This window comes from Bacillus rossius, chromosome 1 (genome assembly GCF_032445375.1).
Source record: "Bacillus rossius redtenbacheri isolate Brsri chromosome 1, Brsri_v3, whole genome shotgun sequence".
Lineage (NCBI taxonomy): Eukaryota > Metazoa > Arthropoda > Insecta > Phasmatodea > Bacillidae > Bacillus > Bacillus rossius.
Window position 1 is genome coordinate 236272196 of NC_086330.1, and position 21489 is coordinate 236293684.

The window sequence follows — 21489 nt, forward strand, 5'->3', positions numbered from 1 at the left end:
TGCAAAATTATTAGCTATAAAGAGGTCGTTAGTAACTACATCATTTATCTTTAAGGAATATTGATTTTGATAACTTTCTCTCATAATTTTTGCTCATTGCCAAACATTTTTAGGGTTATGTTTTATTTTATTATAAATAAATTTTATGTTCCTATCTATCTTGACCATGATAATATTGTATTTATTTCCCATGTATTAAAATTCAAGAACTTTATTAAAAACAGTATGTTAAAGTTTGATATGAGCAATAATACAAATTAATTTTTTGTATGTATTCTTCAACTTCCTTAAACTTATGTAAAGAATCTACATTTTCCATTACTTCATCAGTTCTACGTTTAGGATCTGAAATTAAGAAACTAACCAAATTTAATATTATGATGAGTGAAATTTGACAATACCAGTGCAGTTATCACATTAAATAACTTGAAAACATGAAGTTTTAAAAACATTTAATAAAACGAGGTATATAAAATGTACAAATGAGCTGAGGAAGGCAGCTAGTGCTTGAGCCTGAGGAAGCGAGGCAGTGGCTTGGACTGCAGGCCTCTGGCGGAGCGCTGTAACTTCCTGCGCTCCTCGTGGTGGGACCTGGCCTGCTGCTCTGCCCTCACGTTCCTCTTCTCCTGCAGCAAACCACGCACCACAAAGCATGCTTACAAACACCGTACTGGTGCAACCCTTGCCATTTACATAGTTTGCACCTTAATACACTAACAAAAATTAAGGAGTGCTTAAGAAGCTCTTAAAGAATTTTAAATGTTTTCAGATGTACATGAATATTGTATTTCTTTACAATGTGTTTTATGAGACTGGAATTCAACAATTTACAGAAGTTACACAGGGCCCATGGTAAAATTTAGGATAAAATAAGTGACCGTTAAAAAAATAAAAGGAAATTAAAGACTTCTTAAGGATATTCAGGAGGTGTATGAACCCTGTATTCTCTCCTAAGGTATATGTGCTTAATTTGGCTTACAAGCCACCATTTTTTTTTACAAAAACTTGCATCTGCATGGGAACTTTTTTTCACTAGTCTTGTACCTTATACCAAATATTGTAATAGGGACAATATGGATAACTGGTAAAAAATACATGAGACAAGTGATGACAGCGAACCTGGCGGTATAGAGTATACCTACATTTTAAGCACATTAAAATTGGTTTACAGTAGCGGCATCTAACAGTGTGGAGTGTAAAATAGCTAGAAAGCAATGCAGTAAACTGTGTCCCACTTTACCATTGCTAATTTGCCAGAGTTTACCATTATTTTGAATTTGTTTATAATATATTCAATTTTTAGATATGCACCAGGCCTGTGTGAATATTAATTTTTTTTAGTTTGAATTGAAGATGATTACGAATACAAAATTATTCTCGAATACAATTATAGAATTGAAATAGCAAGAATGAGAATTAGAATACATACCACTAAAAAATTTTTTTCACATCATGTAACAAATCATAGGAAAAGAAAAAGTATGAAATGCGTAGTAGTGTAGAAGCTTCTACAAACACACAAAAAACACACACACAACAAAAAAACACAACAACAAAGCACTCTCACTATCACTCACTCTCGGTCATTCACTCACTCTCACTCACACAATCTCCACTCTCTCACTCACTCACTCACTCTTCTTTCACTTTCCTAGAGCAGTGACAGTTCAGGCAATTATCTTCTTTCACACTGCTAAAGGGGGGATAAATTTGCCTCTTTTACCAAGCACACATTAAGTGGACAGAAAAAGAGAGGAACATCATTCTAAGCAGCTACTGTATTCCTATACTTATTTAAAACAAGCCAAAAAATATAATCCATAAATGTTAATATAGATTAATAAAAATAATGATTTAATTTCACATAGTGAAAAATATAAACAAGTTTTAAATTTTTTTAGATGTACATAATATTTAACTATAGATTAAAACTGCTCACTGTACATTCTTTTCAAACCCATCCTCTTGAAGTTTCTTCACACATTCTCCAATTGCCTTACAAATTCACTTTACACTTATTTTGAAACATATATATATATATATATATAAATAAATATATATATATTACAGATCTTATTTTGGTTACCACGAAAAATAATTTATATTTTCCTTTCAAAATTTGAATATTTCAACAAAATTTTACCTATAATAATTGTAGCTGACTTGACCTAACCAACCTTTCACTTCAGTATTATTTATCTAATTTCCTAACAGCCACCACACTATAGTAATTTACCTTTTCTTTCAGTATGTATTTTTCATATATGAAAGAAAAAAAATTAGTGGGATTCTAATTCTTACTAATTCCATATTCGTATTCGAGAATGTGATATTCGTATTCGCTTCATTTTAAACTAAAAAAACTGGTATTCGCACAGGCCAATAAGTCAGGCCAGTGGTCAAAGTCATGATCACTCGCGTGATCGATCACAACTAGAAAATAGTAAATACAGTAAAACCTTTTTGTTGTGACCCCATTTATTGCGACCACCTCTCTATTACAACCCAATTTCGAGGAACCGTGAAAAAATTGCCGAAAATCCAAAGAAAATCGGACAGAAAATAAGTTTCTTGTGGTGAGTAGCGTGTTACTGCATTTCTCTTGCTGAGTGCTGTACTGCCGTAGGAAGTGCATATCTAAAAATAGATACCACTTCCTGTCGACCGCTGTCAGCGCTTAACAACCCCCATTCCAGGTCCCTTTGCCGGCAGGGTGCAGATAAAGGTTTTTGTGGCAACGTGTTTACGTTTAGATTTTTGCGAGTGTCTAGGTGGTACGCAGTTAAGGCAAAGCTACCTGCTGGATTTCTTTTGATTACTATCGGTTGACAATACACAGCGACCGACTGGATGCACGCCTGCCTCGACTTGTTTTAACTGCCGCAGCAATGTTTATTTTGACAGCTAAAGCAATTATCTTTTTTGATAGAAAAAGGTCGCTTCACCCAGCATAAAAAAAAAGGCACTTATTCCCCACGCCCACGCAGGAAACACACTGGCTGCCGTCTGTCTCCCCCGCATTTATCTTTCTTCTAACATTCCACGTCTCACCTCTCGCGCGAGCAATAATGAAGCGACCACGCATTTGGCCGCTGCCGCCAGCCAGCCGGGCGAGCTTCGTGTGCGCTCACTCGCGTTGCAGAACCTACAGCTGCCATATTTTTAAAGGAAATGTTCCATTATTAGGGCCACGATTATATGGTGAATCGCGAAATTGCGATATTTTCCGCGAATTTATATGGAAAATGCGAAAAAAGTGATTTTTAAGAAAAACCGCTAAATAACGCCGAAATTACACAGTAGGCCTACAAGTCTCTTATATTTTAATGTGAAAAGCTTGATAGTCAAGAATTGCCCGGGTCCTGGTTGCTAAGCTGGAAGAATTTCTATGTGCTTCCTCTAATCAGCTTTAGGGCGCCGTCTGGTCAGCGTGTGTTAGTGAAGCGGGATGATATGAGCGATGCTCAATGGTAGTTCTAGCGCGGTAAAATATTGAAGTGCAAGGCTCTGAACTGGCGCGCAGTCATCTCGTTCCCGTCAGATAACTGTGAAATTTGAGCGGTGACCGTAACATTATATGGCGGAAAAATAAAGATAAAGGTGTAATACTTTTCCCTCTGATACTTTCAAGAAATTTGTAACTGGTTTTTTACACCTAAAACTTCGAAAACATGCCTTTTAGCAGTTTTATCTCCTCTAAATCCTCTTGATCTGATATCAAAAGAACCAGTTGGGCATTAACAAATTCTTAAATGCTTTTTGTCAACAGACTCCAGTCGAAAATCTAGTGTAGTTTGGAAATCGCGTAGGTTTTAAGTGGTTGTGCGCAGCACACGACTGTAGTTGCCATGCGTCACGCGCCCAGAATGTTGTCCGGCAGGAAGGGCGAGTATAGTTCATTTGCGGTAAAAATGAATACTTTTACGGGCCTGGTAAATTTTTCCATTAAAGAAATTTTGAAGTTTCAGTGATTTTCCAGCGGAAAAATGTTGTGTAACTAACAAACAAATTGTATCAAAACAATTAACGGTAAATGGCTGTCGCGAGGGGCCCTTAAAAATTTTTCATTTGACCAGAAATGGACTATACAAACCTCTCTTTCGTCGCACGCAGTTTGGAGAAGTGGAGGAAGGATGTTGACAGTTTCACATGCCAAAGGATTTTGAGGTAGGAGGGGGAGAGAGACACGATGGTTTGTATGCCTGGGAGGGATGAACCTTGAAATCTGGAAAAGGGAAGGAGAGGTAGGCCGTATGACGTCATGCATCCGCCGCCTGTGCAGCCGCCAGCCTGTCTAGACGAGATTCCCGCGCTCCCGCTTACGTTGCACAAGCTACTGCTGCCGTATTTTTAAGCAGAATGTCCTATTTTTTTTTTCTCTTACGAACATTAGTACGATTATTATAAACCCACACAAAATATATGCTGCGTGTTAAATAATGGCTTTTTATAACCTTTTATTGTGAGTTTTACCATTTTTTCCCCAATTATTTTTGTTTTGGTGCCAAATTATCAGATTTTTTGACGGTTCCTGAGAATGTATTCGTAAAATCATTGCTTCGTTAAATCCGGGGTTCGTGACATCTGGGTTCTAGTGTATTTACGTACATGTAAACTAACCAGTAAAAATAAACTGTCTTTTGACATATGTTCTTTAGAGGTGGCCTGTAGGGCGAGGGACTTGTCAGAAGGTTGAAGTGGGTTTAAAGCAAAGCCGTCTGCATTGTGAGTGACAGCATCCTGCCATTGTACGGCTGGTTTGTTAGCAAGTAGCGGTTTTTTTTTTTTGGGGGGGGGGGGGGGGGGGGTTTGTGAAATAAACTGAAAATTTAGGAAAACATCTATTACGACCCCCCCTCTATTACAACCCTATTCCTGCGAACCGTGAGGGGTCGTTTCAGAGAGGTTTTACTGTACCTGGTGAGCCTGAGGAGGGACAGGTCTTCCACACACACTGGCTGCTGGCCTCATGCACAAACAAGTTTAAGGTGATGACATTTTTTTATAGTTTACATTTTAGACAGTTTTTATTGATGTTTTTTTAAGGCACCATTACTTGTTTTGAGTTTAAAGTGCTGTAAATAGTGCATTTTTGATGGTGTGCATAAATTTACTTATGTTAAAGTACAATGTACATGTAGTATTAGTTTAACAACATTATCACATAGCCTTATGTACTTCAAAAATCCAGAAATGCTCTTTAAACATTACAAGAAGCCAAGAAAAAATTAATGGATTTATGTCAAATGTCTTGAAAAACATGACAAAATATTAAAGTGAACATTTTTCATGGTAAAAATTTTAATATGCATCAAGCAACACAGTAAAAGATTAACGCACAAATGAAGCATTAGTTTTTGGAAAAGTCAGTATACTTTTTGTTTGTGGTCTGTTCATCATACACTTTTGTACTTGTCCAGCAATGCATTCATTGATTCATAAATAGGCCTAAAAAATTTAATTCATTATCTGACAAATAAAATGTATTTAATTCATATTAAAAGGCGATATAGATCTAGTTCTACTTAAAAAAATATTCTTGTGAAACTAAGCCTAAATCCTTTTGTTTATTAATTTGAAAACACATGTTATCATAGGTTTTATTTGCATATGATAATTTCTTTATCATGAAATCAAGAAAGTTTTAGAATGAAAGCAACTAATTTTAATTAAAATTAAAAGTGGGTCCCTATACATGCATACTGAAAACATCCTTGTCAACTCCAAGGTTTGCAAAAGTCTGTTAGGTTGGCACATGATATTTATAACTTATTTTATTTATTTTATTTTATTTTATTTTATTTGCACCACATGTCTTAGTCTTACCACATGTCAATGTCTTAGAAATACATGTCTGGACACTACTATACATAGACTGTTGATTCCAATGTGATTGTATCTCGGTTATTCGCTAAACTACTTAACCTCTATGGAGCCACCAGTACAGCCGTGCTGTGAATGAACATTTTAATTTACAAACTTTTAATACCAAAATGTTAAAATTTTGTAATTTTCTTTAATTTGTATCTGTATATTTTTAAAATTTTAATCGGTTACTAAATTAACAGCATTCTGCACAGTGGCGTCTCGTCAGGGCAAGCAAGGCAAGCAGTGCTTGCCCAGGCAGTTTCCAGACATTGTATTTTTTAAATAAATATTTTATTCAGAATAGTATTTTAGTTTGGCTCATGCCGTTAGGTGTATGTATTTTTTACACTATCTTCTTGGGACCCAGTACTGTGCGCTGTGCGCTATAAGAAAAGAACTTGTTAACACACAATACACAAAACATGCTGTTTTAGAAGCGTTGCTAGGTTTAGAAGCGCTGGTAGGACCGCTTTCAGCAGGAAGGCTGCCGCAGTAGTTTCCTTTCGGAAGGGGGGGGTGGCATGGTACAAAGGTTCAGGGAGGGGATTGGCTGTAAAAACACGTGGTAGACGCTACGAAGGTAGCGCTTTCTTGCCGAACTGAAGCGAACATGGCCGAAGCAGACGGTGGAATTATTCCGCCGACTGCTTCGGCTATGTCCGCCACAGTTCGGCAGGGCAGGTGGAGAGGTCGCGTTTCAGTCGGCGGTCGTCTCTCGGGGAGCGCGCATCTCTCCCGCGGGCTGTTGGCTGGCAGTGCGTGGGGGATTGGTGGGCGTACGCGTCCCGCGGGTAGCGGATACGGGATCCCAGCTCGAGAGTTGCAATCTCGCTGGGGTGACTGTGAATAACCAATAGCAGTCCGCGGACCAATGGCCGGCCTGTGGAGTCGTTATTACGGCTATCGGGGTGAAAGGTAGCCTGAATGCAGCTCGGCGCGTGGCAGAAAGCAGTTCCGTCGGCGAAGGCACCGCAGGGGAGCTCTATGTGCCCTGGATGCGAAGTGTAGACGAACTGCGGGCTGGAAATTGCGGAGCTGTGAACTGCCGCGCGCGCAACGGAACTGAACAGCATCGTAACTCTGAAGGAAGAGATGGCGGCGCCTTTAAGTTGGGGCCCTGTTGGAGCCAGTGGTAGCCTGGGCGGCGCGACCTTCAACCGTCCCGGGATTTTGGAGGACAAGAGGGTCCGACTCGCAAGATACTTAATTCGCCTGAACGACTTACCCCCACCTTGGCTTGAAAGGTTGTTGGCTGTTGACTGGAAGAAGGAAGATGAAGATAGCGCAATGTCAGGCTGCCTTTCGCCCCGTGCGCCCGCAGTTCGAGCCGGTTTACTGGCTCGTCTGCCCACATCTGGTTTAACTGTGGCTGCCTGGGCAGCTGGGCTGGGCTGACGATTGAAGTCGCCCGCCCCACGGGGCCCATGCGCCCCTGGTTAATAATAACCCAGGAGTACCCAACATTTAAATGCGGGCCGCAAAGCCCAATCACCCAACTCCAGCATGGTTGATTTTTTAGCCCCTCCAACTCTTCTTACCTGGACCCTTCTTCCCTCTTGTCCAGTAGTTACCTGCTTGCTTAATGCATTTTAATTGATCCCCGCATGACCCGGCCCAGGGTTTTCCCTGTGTCTATGCAGGTTTTACCTGGGTCACATTAGCTAGTTTTTAAGCTAGGCGACCAATGGGGCGTCAGTCATGGCGCCAATCGCAGCCATGGCTGGCCAGTAAACCCCAATAGCACACGATGCACGCACCCTTGTCCCGCATGGTTAAAAACCCGCATGGTAGAGTGTATAGGCTTCGGCCTGAGACACACTTAGGTCCTCCCCTAACCTGGACCCTCCCCTTACACACTTAGAATAATTTAGGCTAGGAAAAAAAATCGTGGCATTTCAGGAATGATTGACGTGCCAGTTTCTTGGTACACGTACCAGTTAACAGAGTTTCTGATCACGTATGAAGATAATTTATTTTGTGTTGGTACGAAAAATACCAAGATTTAATTTTTACTATTCTAGTAAATTGTTATGAGGTTCTTCTCTTTATTTTATGTACTTACTTTGCCATGTGTTGTATGTTTATATATTTTGTACCAGATATCGATGATACTACATTTCCACTTAGTATATAAGTAATGTAGAGTAGGTATTTTACTATCAGAATAATGTAAGTCAAACATTTTTTTAAAAATAAATTATTTAAAAAAAAATGTCAATTTTTCTACATGTGGAATAGTCAATGTTCAGTTAAGAAAACTACTTAAATAGCACCATTTTGTACCTTTAAATCCATATTTTCCCGGGGGAGGGCCCCCGGACCCCCCCCCCCCCCCCCTCCTCCCTCATGTTATGATGTGAACGGATTTGTTGCTTCCCCTCATGTAAACCTCACGCCTCGCCACTGATTCTGCACCAGTGGCGCAGGCAGTTTTATTCAGCAACAAGGGTTTTAAAATTACACCATTGCCCATTGGCAAACAGGCAAGTTTCCAGACGTACGTCAGTAGTCGGGATATATGGAATATAAATAATTTAACAAACACATATTTGTTACTAGCGGTTTTTTTCTTGGAATGTGATAATGGAATTTTTTTACATTTGAGTTTTAGGATGTTTGGTATAAAATAAAAAGTAGAAACATTTTAAAAACATTTAATAACAACCAAATCGTTATCTGAAACAAATCTAACCGAATGTTTCCCGAATGCTAAATCTTTAAAGCAAAATATGTATTCAATAATCGTTAAATCTTCAAGTAACATAATAAAAATGTACCTTACAGCAAAAAAAAAAAAGTTATTCAAAGCAGCTGCAAAATAAATTTATGTCATTCAACTTTCTTCGTAAGCACAAAACACACAGTTTGGTCAGTATGACAAATGTAGTAAACGAAATCCATCCCTCTTGGCACAGCCTACAGGCTTGGGTAGATTTAGAAGTATATATTGCTTCTGTAAATGTTCTGGAAACTTCAATAAACATCTGGAACATTTATAGAACTTAATTTATATTACATCCTATACATTCTCCAATATTCCAAAATGATTGATTAAAAATTTTACTTTATTCTATGCCACAAATCTGTTTTAAAAGATTTCAGCTCCCTGCGTTCAGCACTGAATAACATAGAACAAATTTAATATTATGCCTACTAAGCCATTTGACATTCAAACACTATTTTTCATATTTTCCACTAATAAATGGTCACACAAAAATTTAGAACCAAGGTTTAAGATAATATGAAGATGGTTAAATATAGTGAAGGGTTAATTCCTGTTTTTTCCCGGTTCTCGGTTCGGTACCGGTTCTTAAAAATCGGTTCTCGGTTCTCGGTTCCTCGGTTCTGACTTAAAAAAATAAAATAAATATTATTCACACATTATTTATGAGGTGTTTTAAGTAATAAACTATTTACTGTTTTGGCTACAAAAAAGCACTAAAAAGCATGTGTCCATACTTACAACTTCAACAATTTACTGTTTATAACACTGAAAATAATAATTTGTTTGTATTGTTCTGTCCTCAATGTTTTTTAATTGTATGCTTACAAAGAAATGCATTGGCATAATTATTCAGTCTTTAAAGAGGCTATCAAAGCAAATTAAAAGGTTTAGTATAGTTTTCAAGCTACAGTAAACACACCAACCTTAATAAAACTAAAATTTACTATATTAATTTAACCCTACTTTAAAACATAGAAATAAAAAGAAAAAGTTACAATAATGGAAATAAATACAATGATGGTGAACTTTCAAAGAATTAGAATATTAAATTGTCCATCAAACTTATTGCCTACATTGAATTCAGTATGTTTGCACAGTCAACAGTAAATTACTGCCACACTTCTGATGCCATTTCTTACACAATTTGCTCTATTTGGCCAGAATAATTATACTTTTCAAGTGTCAACAAGCATTTTGTAACTTTCCCCTTCAAAAAAATCCAGTTTGTCTAAATGAGAAAGTTACTAGCCATTACACTAGATGGCTGCAGATGCAGTGAACTTACATTCCAAAGCACTGCACAAAAAAATGCATAAAATTTTATAATGCCGAAAATTATTACGGAAAATTTTTAATCAATCATTAATTATATTAAACAAATATTCTGTGGAATTTGCAATACACCAGTCACCCTTACTTACGTGTCAACGACTCAATTAACTGCCTATTATTAAAAACAAATTGAAACAAACATGGCGTCTTTCTGTTCTCACATCTCTGCTGAGGCACGTCATAGAGTTGCACACCTCTATGAACTACATCTATGGCACCTTCAACTGTTATGTTTTGATTGTAAAACGTACTTTGTTTACAGATGTGGCGAGAACATTAAATATTTTCACGTGTTATTTATTTTATAGTTAGAGATGAATATTATCCCACGGAAGTCCAAAAAAAATAATTCATATGTGGTTTGGACGTGAGTTGAGCCATTTCATGCTGCAGTTAAGTTATAGTGAAGGACTATTTTCGTAAAGGGTTTTGCTATACTGCCGGTGCCGGTTAAAATGCTGAGAACCGTAGGAACCGAGAACCGAGAACCGGTACCGACCCATCCCTAGTTAAATATAAATTTGAACGTGTTTGATAGGAAGTTTTTTAATTTTTTTCCAACCTCTGTTTTTAAGGTTGTTTCAGCCAAAGGTTTTAGATAATGTTTAGGATTTTTGCAATAAATTATTACAGATTTTATAGTATATCTACTTAAAATAGTGGTGATATTTTTTTGTCTTTCAACCATTATTATTTTCACTCCTTGCAGTAATGGTTGGTTACATAAAAATTTACTTTTGACAAAAGTTTTTTACAATATTTATAAAGTGCAACAAAAATAAGAATGGTTTCGATAAAGTTCATGATACGGAAGTTTTGTTTATTATTTATTCCCACATGAAGTTTTTCAACACTTTGCAGTCTAATCAAAAATTGTTTTAGACCAATGTTTCATATAATTTTTAGAAGATTTACAATCAACTGGTATATATTTAATTTTATTTATAGGTTTTACCATAAATAAGAACGGATTTAATAGTGAAGATGTTATGGAAATTGAGACTTTATATTTCTACCCTTGTTATTTTCAACGCCTTGGGCAATCGTTTGTTTTATCAAAAATTGTTTTAGACAAAAATTCTTGTTAAAATTTATAAGATTACAAACAATTCAAAGGGATTTGATGGTGTGCCTACTAAAAGAATTTATGATTTTTTTGTCTTCCTAGTCAGGTTTCTTCCACACCTTGCAGTTATGGTTGGTCGTATTAAAAATGTAGTACCTGGATGACCGAGCTGAGCTCGGTATTTTTTTTGGACTAAAACCATCCGTGCCGGCTGGGTAAAATAATGGGTAAGTAAATGTATTGACTCGCTTATCAACATTATTTAAAGAGACAATGTTTTTATTACGCTGGTGAACAATCATTTCATTTTCTGGAAAGCTTTGATCAGCATTTAGTGTAAAAACTGCACAAACCTCATTACACGCCGGTATATTAAACCTTCTGCGATCAGCTTGATCTGGAAGTCTAAATAAAAGCTTTACGTATGGTGGGGGTAACCCTTGGGCAGAAGTTAACCGATTCATTTCGTCCTCTACTTCTCGCATTATTATATATCCCTGTACATAACGATTTTGCGCTCAAATGATGAACTCCAATAACTTCATCATTGAGGTAGTAATTCCAGAATTAAGTGAATGGTTAACAATTTTTTTAACGGCTTCATCAGGGTCTAAAAAAGTATAGTTGCCCGTACAGTGGCAGTTCAAAGACACCAACATCATTTTGCGTCGGGTGAGCTGTCATTTTCATTTTATGATATACTTGTCCACAAACAATAAAACTATAAATGCCATGGCTATTTATTGTTCTGTCATCTTCTACATTGAAGGATGCTAGAGAAAAATATGTGTTTATCTTTCTTTTTTTTTTTATGAAATTCTTCCGAATGTGGATGACGGTTTGAAAAGGGACGTACTAATAAATTTGAAAATTTTGGTTGCTCCATTCAAATTCGTCCATGGAAACAACAGTCACCAAAAGAATTTATATTTATAAGATTAGAAACGCATTCCTCAGGGAAATGCAATGCATCACAATGGATACACAACATTTCAAATGGTCCTAAGGCGTGATATTGCACAGCTGCAGTAACGGCACATTTATACGTCAGTAAATAATTATTAAGTTCTAAAGCCCTACGACGTCTTCCGTCTTGACGTCTTTGTTCTTCTAATCACCTAATCGGTATTCTTGTTGTTCGTCATTTTCAATAGCTACACATTGTGCCGCATGCTGCCGCAAATCTTGCAGACGTTGCTCTCGTTGTTCGTCATTTTCGTTAGCTACACGTTGTGCCGCACGCTGCCGCAAATCTTGCAGAGGTTGCTCTCGTTGTTCGTCATTTTCGTTAGCTACACGTTGTGCCGCACGCTGCCGCAAATCTTGCAGAGGTTGCTCTCGTTGTTCGTCATTTTCGTTAGCTACACGTTGTGCCGCACGCTGCCGCAAATCTTGCAGAGGTTGCTCTCGTTGTTCGTCATTTTCAGCGGCCAAACATTGTGACGCACACTCTCGTGAAACATCTAAATCATAAGACCTTTCTGCTCGTATAATGTCAGTCAAGTTTTGCAAGCATCTTACTTTAGCAGCAGGTGTGGGACGAACGGAAACCTGATTATTTTCATGAAGGTTTTCTTGAAATGAGTCTTCACTGAGTGAAGTTGGAGAAATCTGACCAGTTTGATAATGATGTTCATCAAGGTGTTCTAAAGACGAGTTGCAGCTTCGTGAAGTTAGATTTATTATAAGCTTTTTTTCAAAATCGTTTAGGCATTTTTAAGTGAACACATGAGTTAAAAAGGCACAAATAATATAAGTAAACAATTGATTTTCTTTGTCTAACCTCAAACCAAACACTCATTGGCTTAGTGTTGCTTAACAACGCCATCTACTGGAGTAGCTTTAGTGTTGTTGTGTTGTTAAAGCAGTTAGTTGCTCCCAATTAAAAAAAAAATGGTATTATTACTCGCCAATAAATGTCAGGAAGAATTATCGATAAAGTTGATTATTGAAAAAACGGATAAAACTACATTTTCTTAAAATGAATCCTAGCTAATCGATTTATTTTATTTTTTTTTATTTGCACCCAATAGATTCAATTTTTGAACAGTATGTTCACAGAATATAGGTAGGGCTTGTCAACTTTAACAATAAAAATTAAGTAAAAACAAATAAATACAAAAACTTTAACTGAGAAATGCCACAGTAGTTAAAAGTGATCCCAGAAAAGAGGTGATGAGAGCTGTTGCACTTAAAAATTCCAATTTCCAATGGTGAATTTGCGAGATCTGTTATCAAAATTAGCCCTCTGCCAATAAATTGCAAACTTTAGCTACAGTTTTATATTTTTGGTTTTTGTATGAACAGTGGAGAAATTTCACAGTTTAAGTGGACAGTTTGTATGTTTACACTTGAGTTGTGCAAAATTAGAGTTAAGCAATGCTGGGAATTGTGGGTAAAATAAGTCACCAGCAGGCAGCAGATGAGATCGAAGACGAACATGATTACTGAGCTAGGCGATGTGTTTGGTAAAACTAATCAAAATCTAGATCTAGTAAAAAACCTGTGTTTGATAAAACATGCAGTAATTATAATTATAATGGCCACTGATTTATAGCTTTAAGCAAATGTTTTCATGTCCAACGAAAGCCCATAGAGAAGTGAAATAACCTGTCAGGTTCATGTGGTGCTGTAAATACAATAAAAATGAAGTGGATAATATAAACATTTAGCTCTGGTGGAGGGTGCCAGCCCGGCCAACCAAAATAGCACAGTTGGCTGACCAGAGAGGGTGCAGGTGATCTTGCCATCTTCCCATGTCCTGGTGGGCCGGGCCGGCCCTGGTGTTAGGCTCCAAGTGAATCATGAAGCAAACTGTTCCTATTCCACCAACTGACTGGTGGCAAAAAGAAAGCACTCACCTTCCAAATGCTGAAGGTCATCTCCCTGTTGCCGAGGGAACCCATGGTCCGCACTGAGCTCTGTCCTTCGCGATGCACTCTCTCGCCCAGGGGCTTGCTGTGGGCAGAGCATATGAAAACATTGTGCGACACTAAATAACCACTGTTAATAGACAATTAATGTAAATAATAGGGCTGCTTGGGAAAGGATTTTTTTATTCAGGAAATTCTCAGGCTGGAAAATATTTTCCCTGCGGGAAACGGAAACGGGATCGGGAAAAAATTGATTGAAATATAAGCTTCCTATCAATTTGGTATCCTATAAATATGTTAATTTTTTAAATATGTTTCAATATAATTTCTTCTGTATTGAATTTTCTTTGAATGTGGGATGCTTTTTTAGGTGCCTTATCAACCCAGATGTGCTACCGTAACTTGTTTTAATAATTTTTTGAAATTGTTAGCATTTTTCTCATAAAACTTCTACACGCCTTTTAACTGGGACGTTATTTTTTCCGAGTTTTCCATACGGACAAAGAAAATGTAAACAAATTACAGAATACCGCGTTAAATTCCACTAAAGATAGCCGACAAGCACCGTAAACTATTAGACAGTGTAACCAACTACCACGAACTACAAAACGCTGAAGTTTGTTTGTCTTTAAACTCAAACCTGCTAAAACATTAACTGTCCGAAAGAAAATATTATACTTTTCTACGTTTCAAAGCTATTACGGTAACTTGTATTTAATTTTACAATATTATTATTATTTTATTATTTTGGTTTGTAAGTCTCCGAAAATATGACAAAAGAAATACGTGATCCGATCAACAGGAATCATTTACGCTTTGTTTATGGCATGTTGGCATCTAAAGCAAACTAATTTTCGGACATCTCGTGATACTTCATAAAGAAAAATATTTTAGGTGTTTTAAATCGGCAGAATACTAATTATGACAAAATATTCGTAGCATCTATATTTTAGTTAAGAAAATTAATGGCATGGAAAACTAGGGCGTTATTTAATGCAAAACTGGCATATTGCTGTCATGTTTGACAAGTTTCTCTCGTGAGTAGAGTAGGGATAAAACCATTTTCACGAATTTTTGTTTGTTTTGCTATAAAGATCAAGTGAGGCATTAATTATTTTTAATACTGTCGTATTTCGGGTATGTTATAGGTAATTACGTACGTATGTCAGACATTATGAAAAAAGTAATCATTAAACCTGAAAAAAAAAAAGTTTAAAGATTGCTAAAACAGAATAAGGATTTGCGGTTTTTATTCTTTCCAGCACTGTTAATGTTTATTTTGAAGGAAATGTGTACAGTAGAACCCCTGTCATACACTTTTCAACGGAGGGCACAAAAATGGTGTATGATGCGTGAAAGTGTATGAAAAGGGAATGGCAATAATAAAATATTTTTCCAATCTAGCATACCAGCATAATGTCAGATTAAACATTAATACATATGTGTAAATAATTGCATTATATTAACAAAAGATATGAATTCATCAATATATATATATATATATATATATATATATATATATATATATATATATATATATATATATATATATATATATATATATATATATATATATATATATATACACACACACACACACACACACACACACACACACACACACACACAGTACACTCCCTATTTAACGCGGTTGTCGGGGGACATAACTTTTACCCGCGTTGTTGCATAACCGCGATGTTTCGATGTGACCAAGGTCAAAAGGCATAAAACACCGCCTGTGTTCTAATAGGTCGGCAAGCACGCACAGTTAGACGGTCCGCCTTTGTGCGGACTTTGCATCCGCAGTTTTCACTAAACGCGGGTGAAAAAATAAAAATAATAAATTTTAAAGATAAATATTAAATGTTGAATTTTATTTTTAATTTTTCCGCATGCCGCGCACAGTTTGTCGCACGGCCTACGAGCGCGCCACACACACGTGCGGCACAAGAGTCTAGCGACAGCAATGCTACCTTCCTGTAACTGGCCGCAAATGACGATCCTTTCCGAAGTTAGCCGATCGGGAGCGCCTACCCCCTGGATGTTTTTTATTTTTAAACGCGCGTTTTTTCTCTCCAGTATAAAAATGCCACATAGACTGTTTAGTGGATGGTTGGTTATATTAGGTAAGTATAGCTACATTAAAATTACTGTAAAATCATTTTATGGTTGCTTAGCAAATAACTTTTTAATATGTAGCTATCCAGCGCTAGGAAACAGTTTACATGATTTCACAGTATCTTTAATGTAGCTATGCTAACCAAATCAACCGTCCACAAAGTTTTAAAGTATTTATAATGTAGCTAACCTAATCTAATTGACCATTAGTTATCATGTCCTTACCTGAAAATTACAATTTAATTAATAAATATACTTTTATTTGCATTCATTATTCAAATATATTTATTACTTTTGAAATGTTACGTGATCGTATTTATTTTTACAAGTACAAAAAAAAGTTCGTACCTGCCGGGATTCGAACCGTTAATCTTACGTTTAAATGATAGCACCTTGAGCGCTCAGCCACGAGGCCATATTTGATAATTAGAAGTTTCAGATGATATATATGATCGTGCCGCCGGCCCCGGAACGAGCCTGAGCGATGCGGCAGCCGGCCCCGGAACGAGCGTAAGCGGTGCGGCAGTTGCAGGAAGGTAGCATTGCTGTCGCTAGACTCTTCTCGTGCGGCACACAAGCTTCTGCCAGTCTCGTGGTGTCAGCCACAGTATCTGCTTCGTCTGAGTGTCCGTAACAAAGTAAGTGCAGTGTGTGGTTACACACGATTCTGTGGTCAAAGTCTTCTAAATAGAAAGGCCATAGTAATACTTCAAACCGAATATGAATCGCAAAGTACCGCGTTTGATTGACAAAATAAAAATTCTAGATTTACGTACTTACAGATAGCGTGTCTTTTGCAGGAGTATGCAGCAAATACGTGAAAAACGATTCTAGCATTCGTACAATATAAAATAAAGAATCGTCTATTGTGTAAAGTGGTTAAACTTTGTTATCCATGCTTACAGTAAATTATAAATGGTCACATGTGGGATACAAAAATTGCGCCAAAATAATTTTAGCGCAATCAGTGGCGCCATATTAGAAAGTCTGTTAAACGTTGTCTTTACTTATTCCATCAAACGCTGTGTCGAGTTGCTGAGTGTGTGTGGCTCGGATCGGCAAGTGTTATATTCCCCAGCCTCTGGTTAAAGGTCGGGAGGCCGCTACACATAAACATTTCCGGGGCTTGTTTACTACCTCACGGCAAAAGTGGTACAGTATGGTTCACGTAAGTATTGGACCACTGGGAATTCCTCGGCAAAGATTAAAAATACGCTAGCTAATTTACTTTACTATTTAATGTTAAAACATTATACCAAAGTAAAAAGATGAACGTGTATAATACAACGAATAAAATTATGTCTGTAGGTTCAAGTTGTAACAAAACATTTATATGTCTCCGCTTGTCAACACACGTGACCACGAGAAGTGTGCAGACGGAAATGAGTGAACTACTCAAGGTCACCAGACTTCCCCCCTTTCGGCTTAATCGCCCCTCTCATCACTGGCGCTTATATTCCACTCCTCCCGTCTACCCGGGTGTCTTGGTCGCATATTCTCGGCTCGCCTCTCCCCTCCCAGCGCTTGCCGTCAACCAAACCTATCCAAAATCAATCCCCAGCCGAGTCACGCTGGATAATGTCGCTGGACGGTGGGCTTTATCGGGTCCCCTGTCCGATGCTTTATTTGTGGGTTAAAAAAAATGTTAAGAACTAGTGTTTCAGAAAATAACACTGGGCTGGATTGGACCATAATTTGAAAACACTACAAGATAGAGGAATAATGTACGGAGATATCTTGTTTAGAATTTCACTGCTGACATTTTCTACGCCTAGGCTTTTTTCTGCCCGATGCTTAGTTTGTGAGTTACAACGCAAAATTATCCTAATCGGCTGTCAACCATTTATTCCATTATTATTACAGTAGAAACTCGTTAATCCGTGACGCGCTAATTCGGGAATCAAATAATCCGGGACGATTTAAAAGTGCAGAAAAAAAAAAGAGAAGTAAAAATTGTCAGCGCTTAAAATTAACGTCACGCGGGCCGGCGGCTGGCAAACACTGCAAGCCTTCGCATGGGCCGCCAAACTCTGCAACGCTGTTTGTACCGACCCTTTGTGTCGTCCCCCTTTCAGCTGTCACATTTGTCACTCTTTAAACTTGAGGGGGATGTCCTGACTTCTGCTTCCCGTCTCCCTTTGTTTGTTTCCACCCGCCAACGCACGGCGCCTGGCGAGTGACGTGTCTGGCTGGCATTCGGCTGGACGAAGTGGGATGAGTGTGGTTGGGGGTGGGTGGATGGGGGGGGGGGGGGGGAGGCTACCCAAAATTTATGTGTGCAAGTTCAGCACGATCTTATCTTTCTCTCTTCGGCTGTTGTAAATGACCGTGAACTAATGGCTAGTCAGTGCCGTATTTTTTTAAGCCGAGACTAATTCGGAGACTGTCCTTACCGTGAACGGATTATCCGGGTTTATTACTTTTTTTTTTTAGGATTTTAATTATCCGGGCATCGGCGGGTCCCAATGAACACGAATAATGGAGAGTTTACTATTTTTTATCCATCTGCAGTAAGCCTCGGTAGATGTTACGTCACATGACCTTGGCCTTAACCCAGCTGCACACCGGTGTCTGAGAAGCTTGACAAGACCTTACGGGCTTTTAATCGCTAGTCCGTGAAATTCGGTAATCCGTGATTATCTCGGTCCCGACCATCACGAATTAACGAGGTTCTACTGTTTTATTATTATTATTATTATTATTATTATTATTATTATTATTCATTTCTGATTGGGGGACATGGTTTGACCCGCGATATACCCGATTCCGCGATCTATCGGGGCGCGGTATACCGGGAGTTTTTATATATGTTTTTATTATATGTATATGTATATATATATATATATATATATATATATATATATATATATATATATATATATATATACATACATATACATATAATAAAACCACCAGAAATGTAAAATACAGTCCATAATCCAGTAAAGCTGACATGAGAAACAGTGGCCTTAAGCCCGGGCTACATTCGCAATAGCACGCAAACAGCACAGACGCACAGAAGTTCAACATACACTATTAGATATGAGCTGCCACATTGGCAAATAGCACGCGCACAGAAAAATAGCACAGGATCGGCGCACAGAAAGTTCATTAACTTTTAACTTTTAGGTTTTTTTCTGTGTGCGACCCTGGTGGTAGCCAATCAGCAAACAGTTTAAGTACTACTCTAGTGGGCTAATAAAAGAACAATTGTCACAAATGTATTGGTGCTGTTGACTTGAGTAGTTTGTTATTGTTTTCAAACACGATAATATAAAAATGGAAGGCACATTTGATAGATGTAATAGAAAGTAAAAATATTTTGTATGACAGGGGATCCGCAGGATACAAAAATCATGAAGCTAAATTAAATGCTTGGAAGTCCGTGTATGAATGTGTTAAAGAAGCCGGATTTGAAATAAACAGTGATATGTATTTTTGAATGCTCATTGTGTTTTGTATGTAAACTTTGAAGTATTTAAAATATTTCTGGGTTTAACAAAATAACAACACACGAATCTAAACAAACATAACATAAATAAACGTCACTTATGCCAACTTCAGTGACCAAAATTGTTAACGGAAGTTATACATTTAAAAAACCTTTTTGAATGCTTCCGGTATTCTTTTGTGTTGTGTTGTGCATGAATGTAGCATCAAGCTCTGTGCTATCTCTGTGCGTGTGTGCTATCTGTGTGCTGTTTGCGTGCTATTGTAAATGTAGCCCGGCCTTTACAAAATGTTATGAAGTCCTTTCTTGGAGGAGGGGAAAGTCACCAAGCCTAAATTAGAAATTAAAAAAAATCAGAAATATTTTCTTGTTTGTTTAATTTTACAAACAACTTTATGCAACAGAACCATTTTCAATAAAATTTTAACTTGAGAAACGTAAAATACAAAACAATCCGATCGTAAGAAAACAATAACAAACGGGTATATTCAGTTAAAAGATTAATGAATGCACAAAATATGAGATCCGTGCCTTGGTAAAGCGCGTGCACCATTTTCATAATCATTGCTAGTTTGAGCTTGAGCCACTAGTCTCGCTTGGTGCTGGCCATAGATGCTACTAATGAAGTGCACAGTCTTCTTGATACTATCCATATCTATGGTGCGATAAAGTTATTTTCTTACGTTTGCAAAGGTAAACAATGAACGTTTTTCAAAATAAAAGCATTAAAACGTAGTTTATAAGGAGGAATATAAAAAACATTTGTGAATTTTAGGGCTTTTCCGCTTTGTAAAAACGTATGAAAAGGGAAATTAATGATTTTATAAGTGTATGTTCCGGGAAAGTAAACCTTTGTAAATACACAGTACTTTCGGTGGGACCAAAATTAATCGGCGTATGACACAGGAAAATGTATGAAACGGGAACGTATCATCGAGGTTCTACTGTATTAGGTTCATTAGCTGATTGATTTGAGGTTATGTTATATCTAGTAAAGATAAACTTAAAATTCCCGAAAATTTCGGGAAATTTATTTTCACTCCTGACGGGATAAAACCATTTATGTTCCCGAAATTTTTCCCGAATTTAGGGATTCTGCACAGGCCTAGTAAATAACCAATCTAAAATGATAAAAAAAAATAGTGTGAGTCTGTAAGTCAGCACTGAATTGTGTCTACATATGAAAGCACAAATTACACACATTCATGTGAGTGTATGTGTAGGCTTATGTAAATACATGTGTGTATGCATGTGTAGATGTTTGCAAGTATGCACATACTATACATATGAGTATATAAGTGTGGACATATGTATGAAAAGTTAAATAGATGACTGACAGTTATATTATACAATACTGCAAAGAGACTAACATTAATTGGAAAAGCAATATTTGTAGTGTAAAAAATTTCAGACTGACTCACTTGTTACGCTTCCTTTTGATGCTGTGATTCAGTCCTCTGAACTCTTCTCCTTCCCTCAGCGCAAAGAACTTTGGCTGGCTTCTCGTCCCCTCTGCTTCCTCGACCCCTGCTTTCTTCTTCCTTTCCTCCACGTCCCGCTCCCTTTCCTCCTGCCGCACCTGCCGGTACTGTCGCTTCAGGTCTTTCGTCCACTCCCTGTCGTCGTCCGAGCTCGAGTCGGAGTGCGACTCCTCCTCCGAGCTGGGGCGTCCTTCTGGCTCCTCCTGCAGGCAGAACAGGGCCACTGGTGCTGGATCCCCAAACAGCGACAATTAGTGAATAGTGCTTTGTCTGTGGTATTATGGAAGAGAGTTAGGTTAAAAGTTTAAAACTTTTCATGACAGGTCAAAGAATGTGGCTGTGTTCACATGAGCTGTACGTTTAACAATTATGCATTCAAAGCTCAGATGATGTATAGAAAAAAAATGGTTGGTGTAGAAATTACAAAGGATGTAAATATTACCACCCCATCACATGAGGGCTAATTATATACGTTATTTTTGTTAAAATATGCAAAATAACTAATTTATTTGATAGTTATTGACTATAAATTGTTTGACTTTAATATTAAAATAATTTATTATTAACTAATATTT

At 37.4% G+C, this 21489-nt stretch overlaps 1 protein-coding gene across 3 annotated transcripts in view; it reads right to left on the minus strand.

Annotated features, from left to right (window-relative positions):
- Window positions 1–437: 437 nt before the first annotated feature.
- LOC134527379 (nucleolar protein 10) overlaps window positions 438–21489 on the minus strand; it is a 130575-nt gene continuing 109523 nt past the window's right edge. For all 3 annotated transcript variants that reach the window (XM_063360016.1, XM_063360017.1, XM_063360018.1), the window contains exons 11-13: window positions 20855–21117; window positions 13853–13949; window positions 438–626 (exon numbers count right to left, since the gene is read on the minus strand). In XM_063360016.1, the coding sequence (XP_063216086.1) occupies window positions 501–626; window positions 13853–13949; window positions 20855–21117 (486 nt within the window). In that variant the 3' untranslated portion in view covers window positions 438–500. The remainder of the gene's footprint in view (window positions 627–13852; window positions 13950–20854; window positions 21118–21489) is intronic.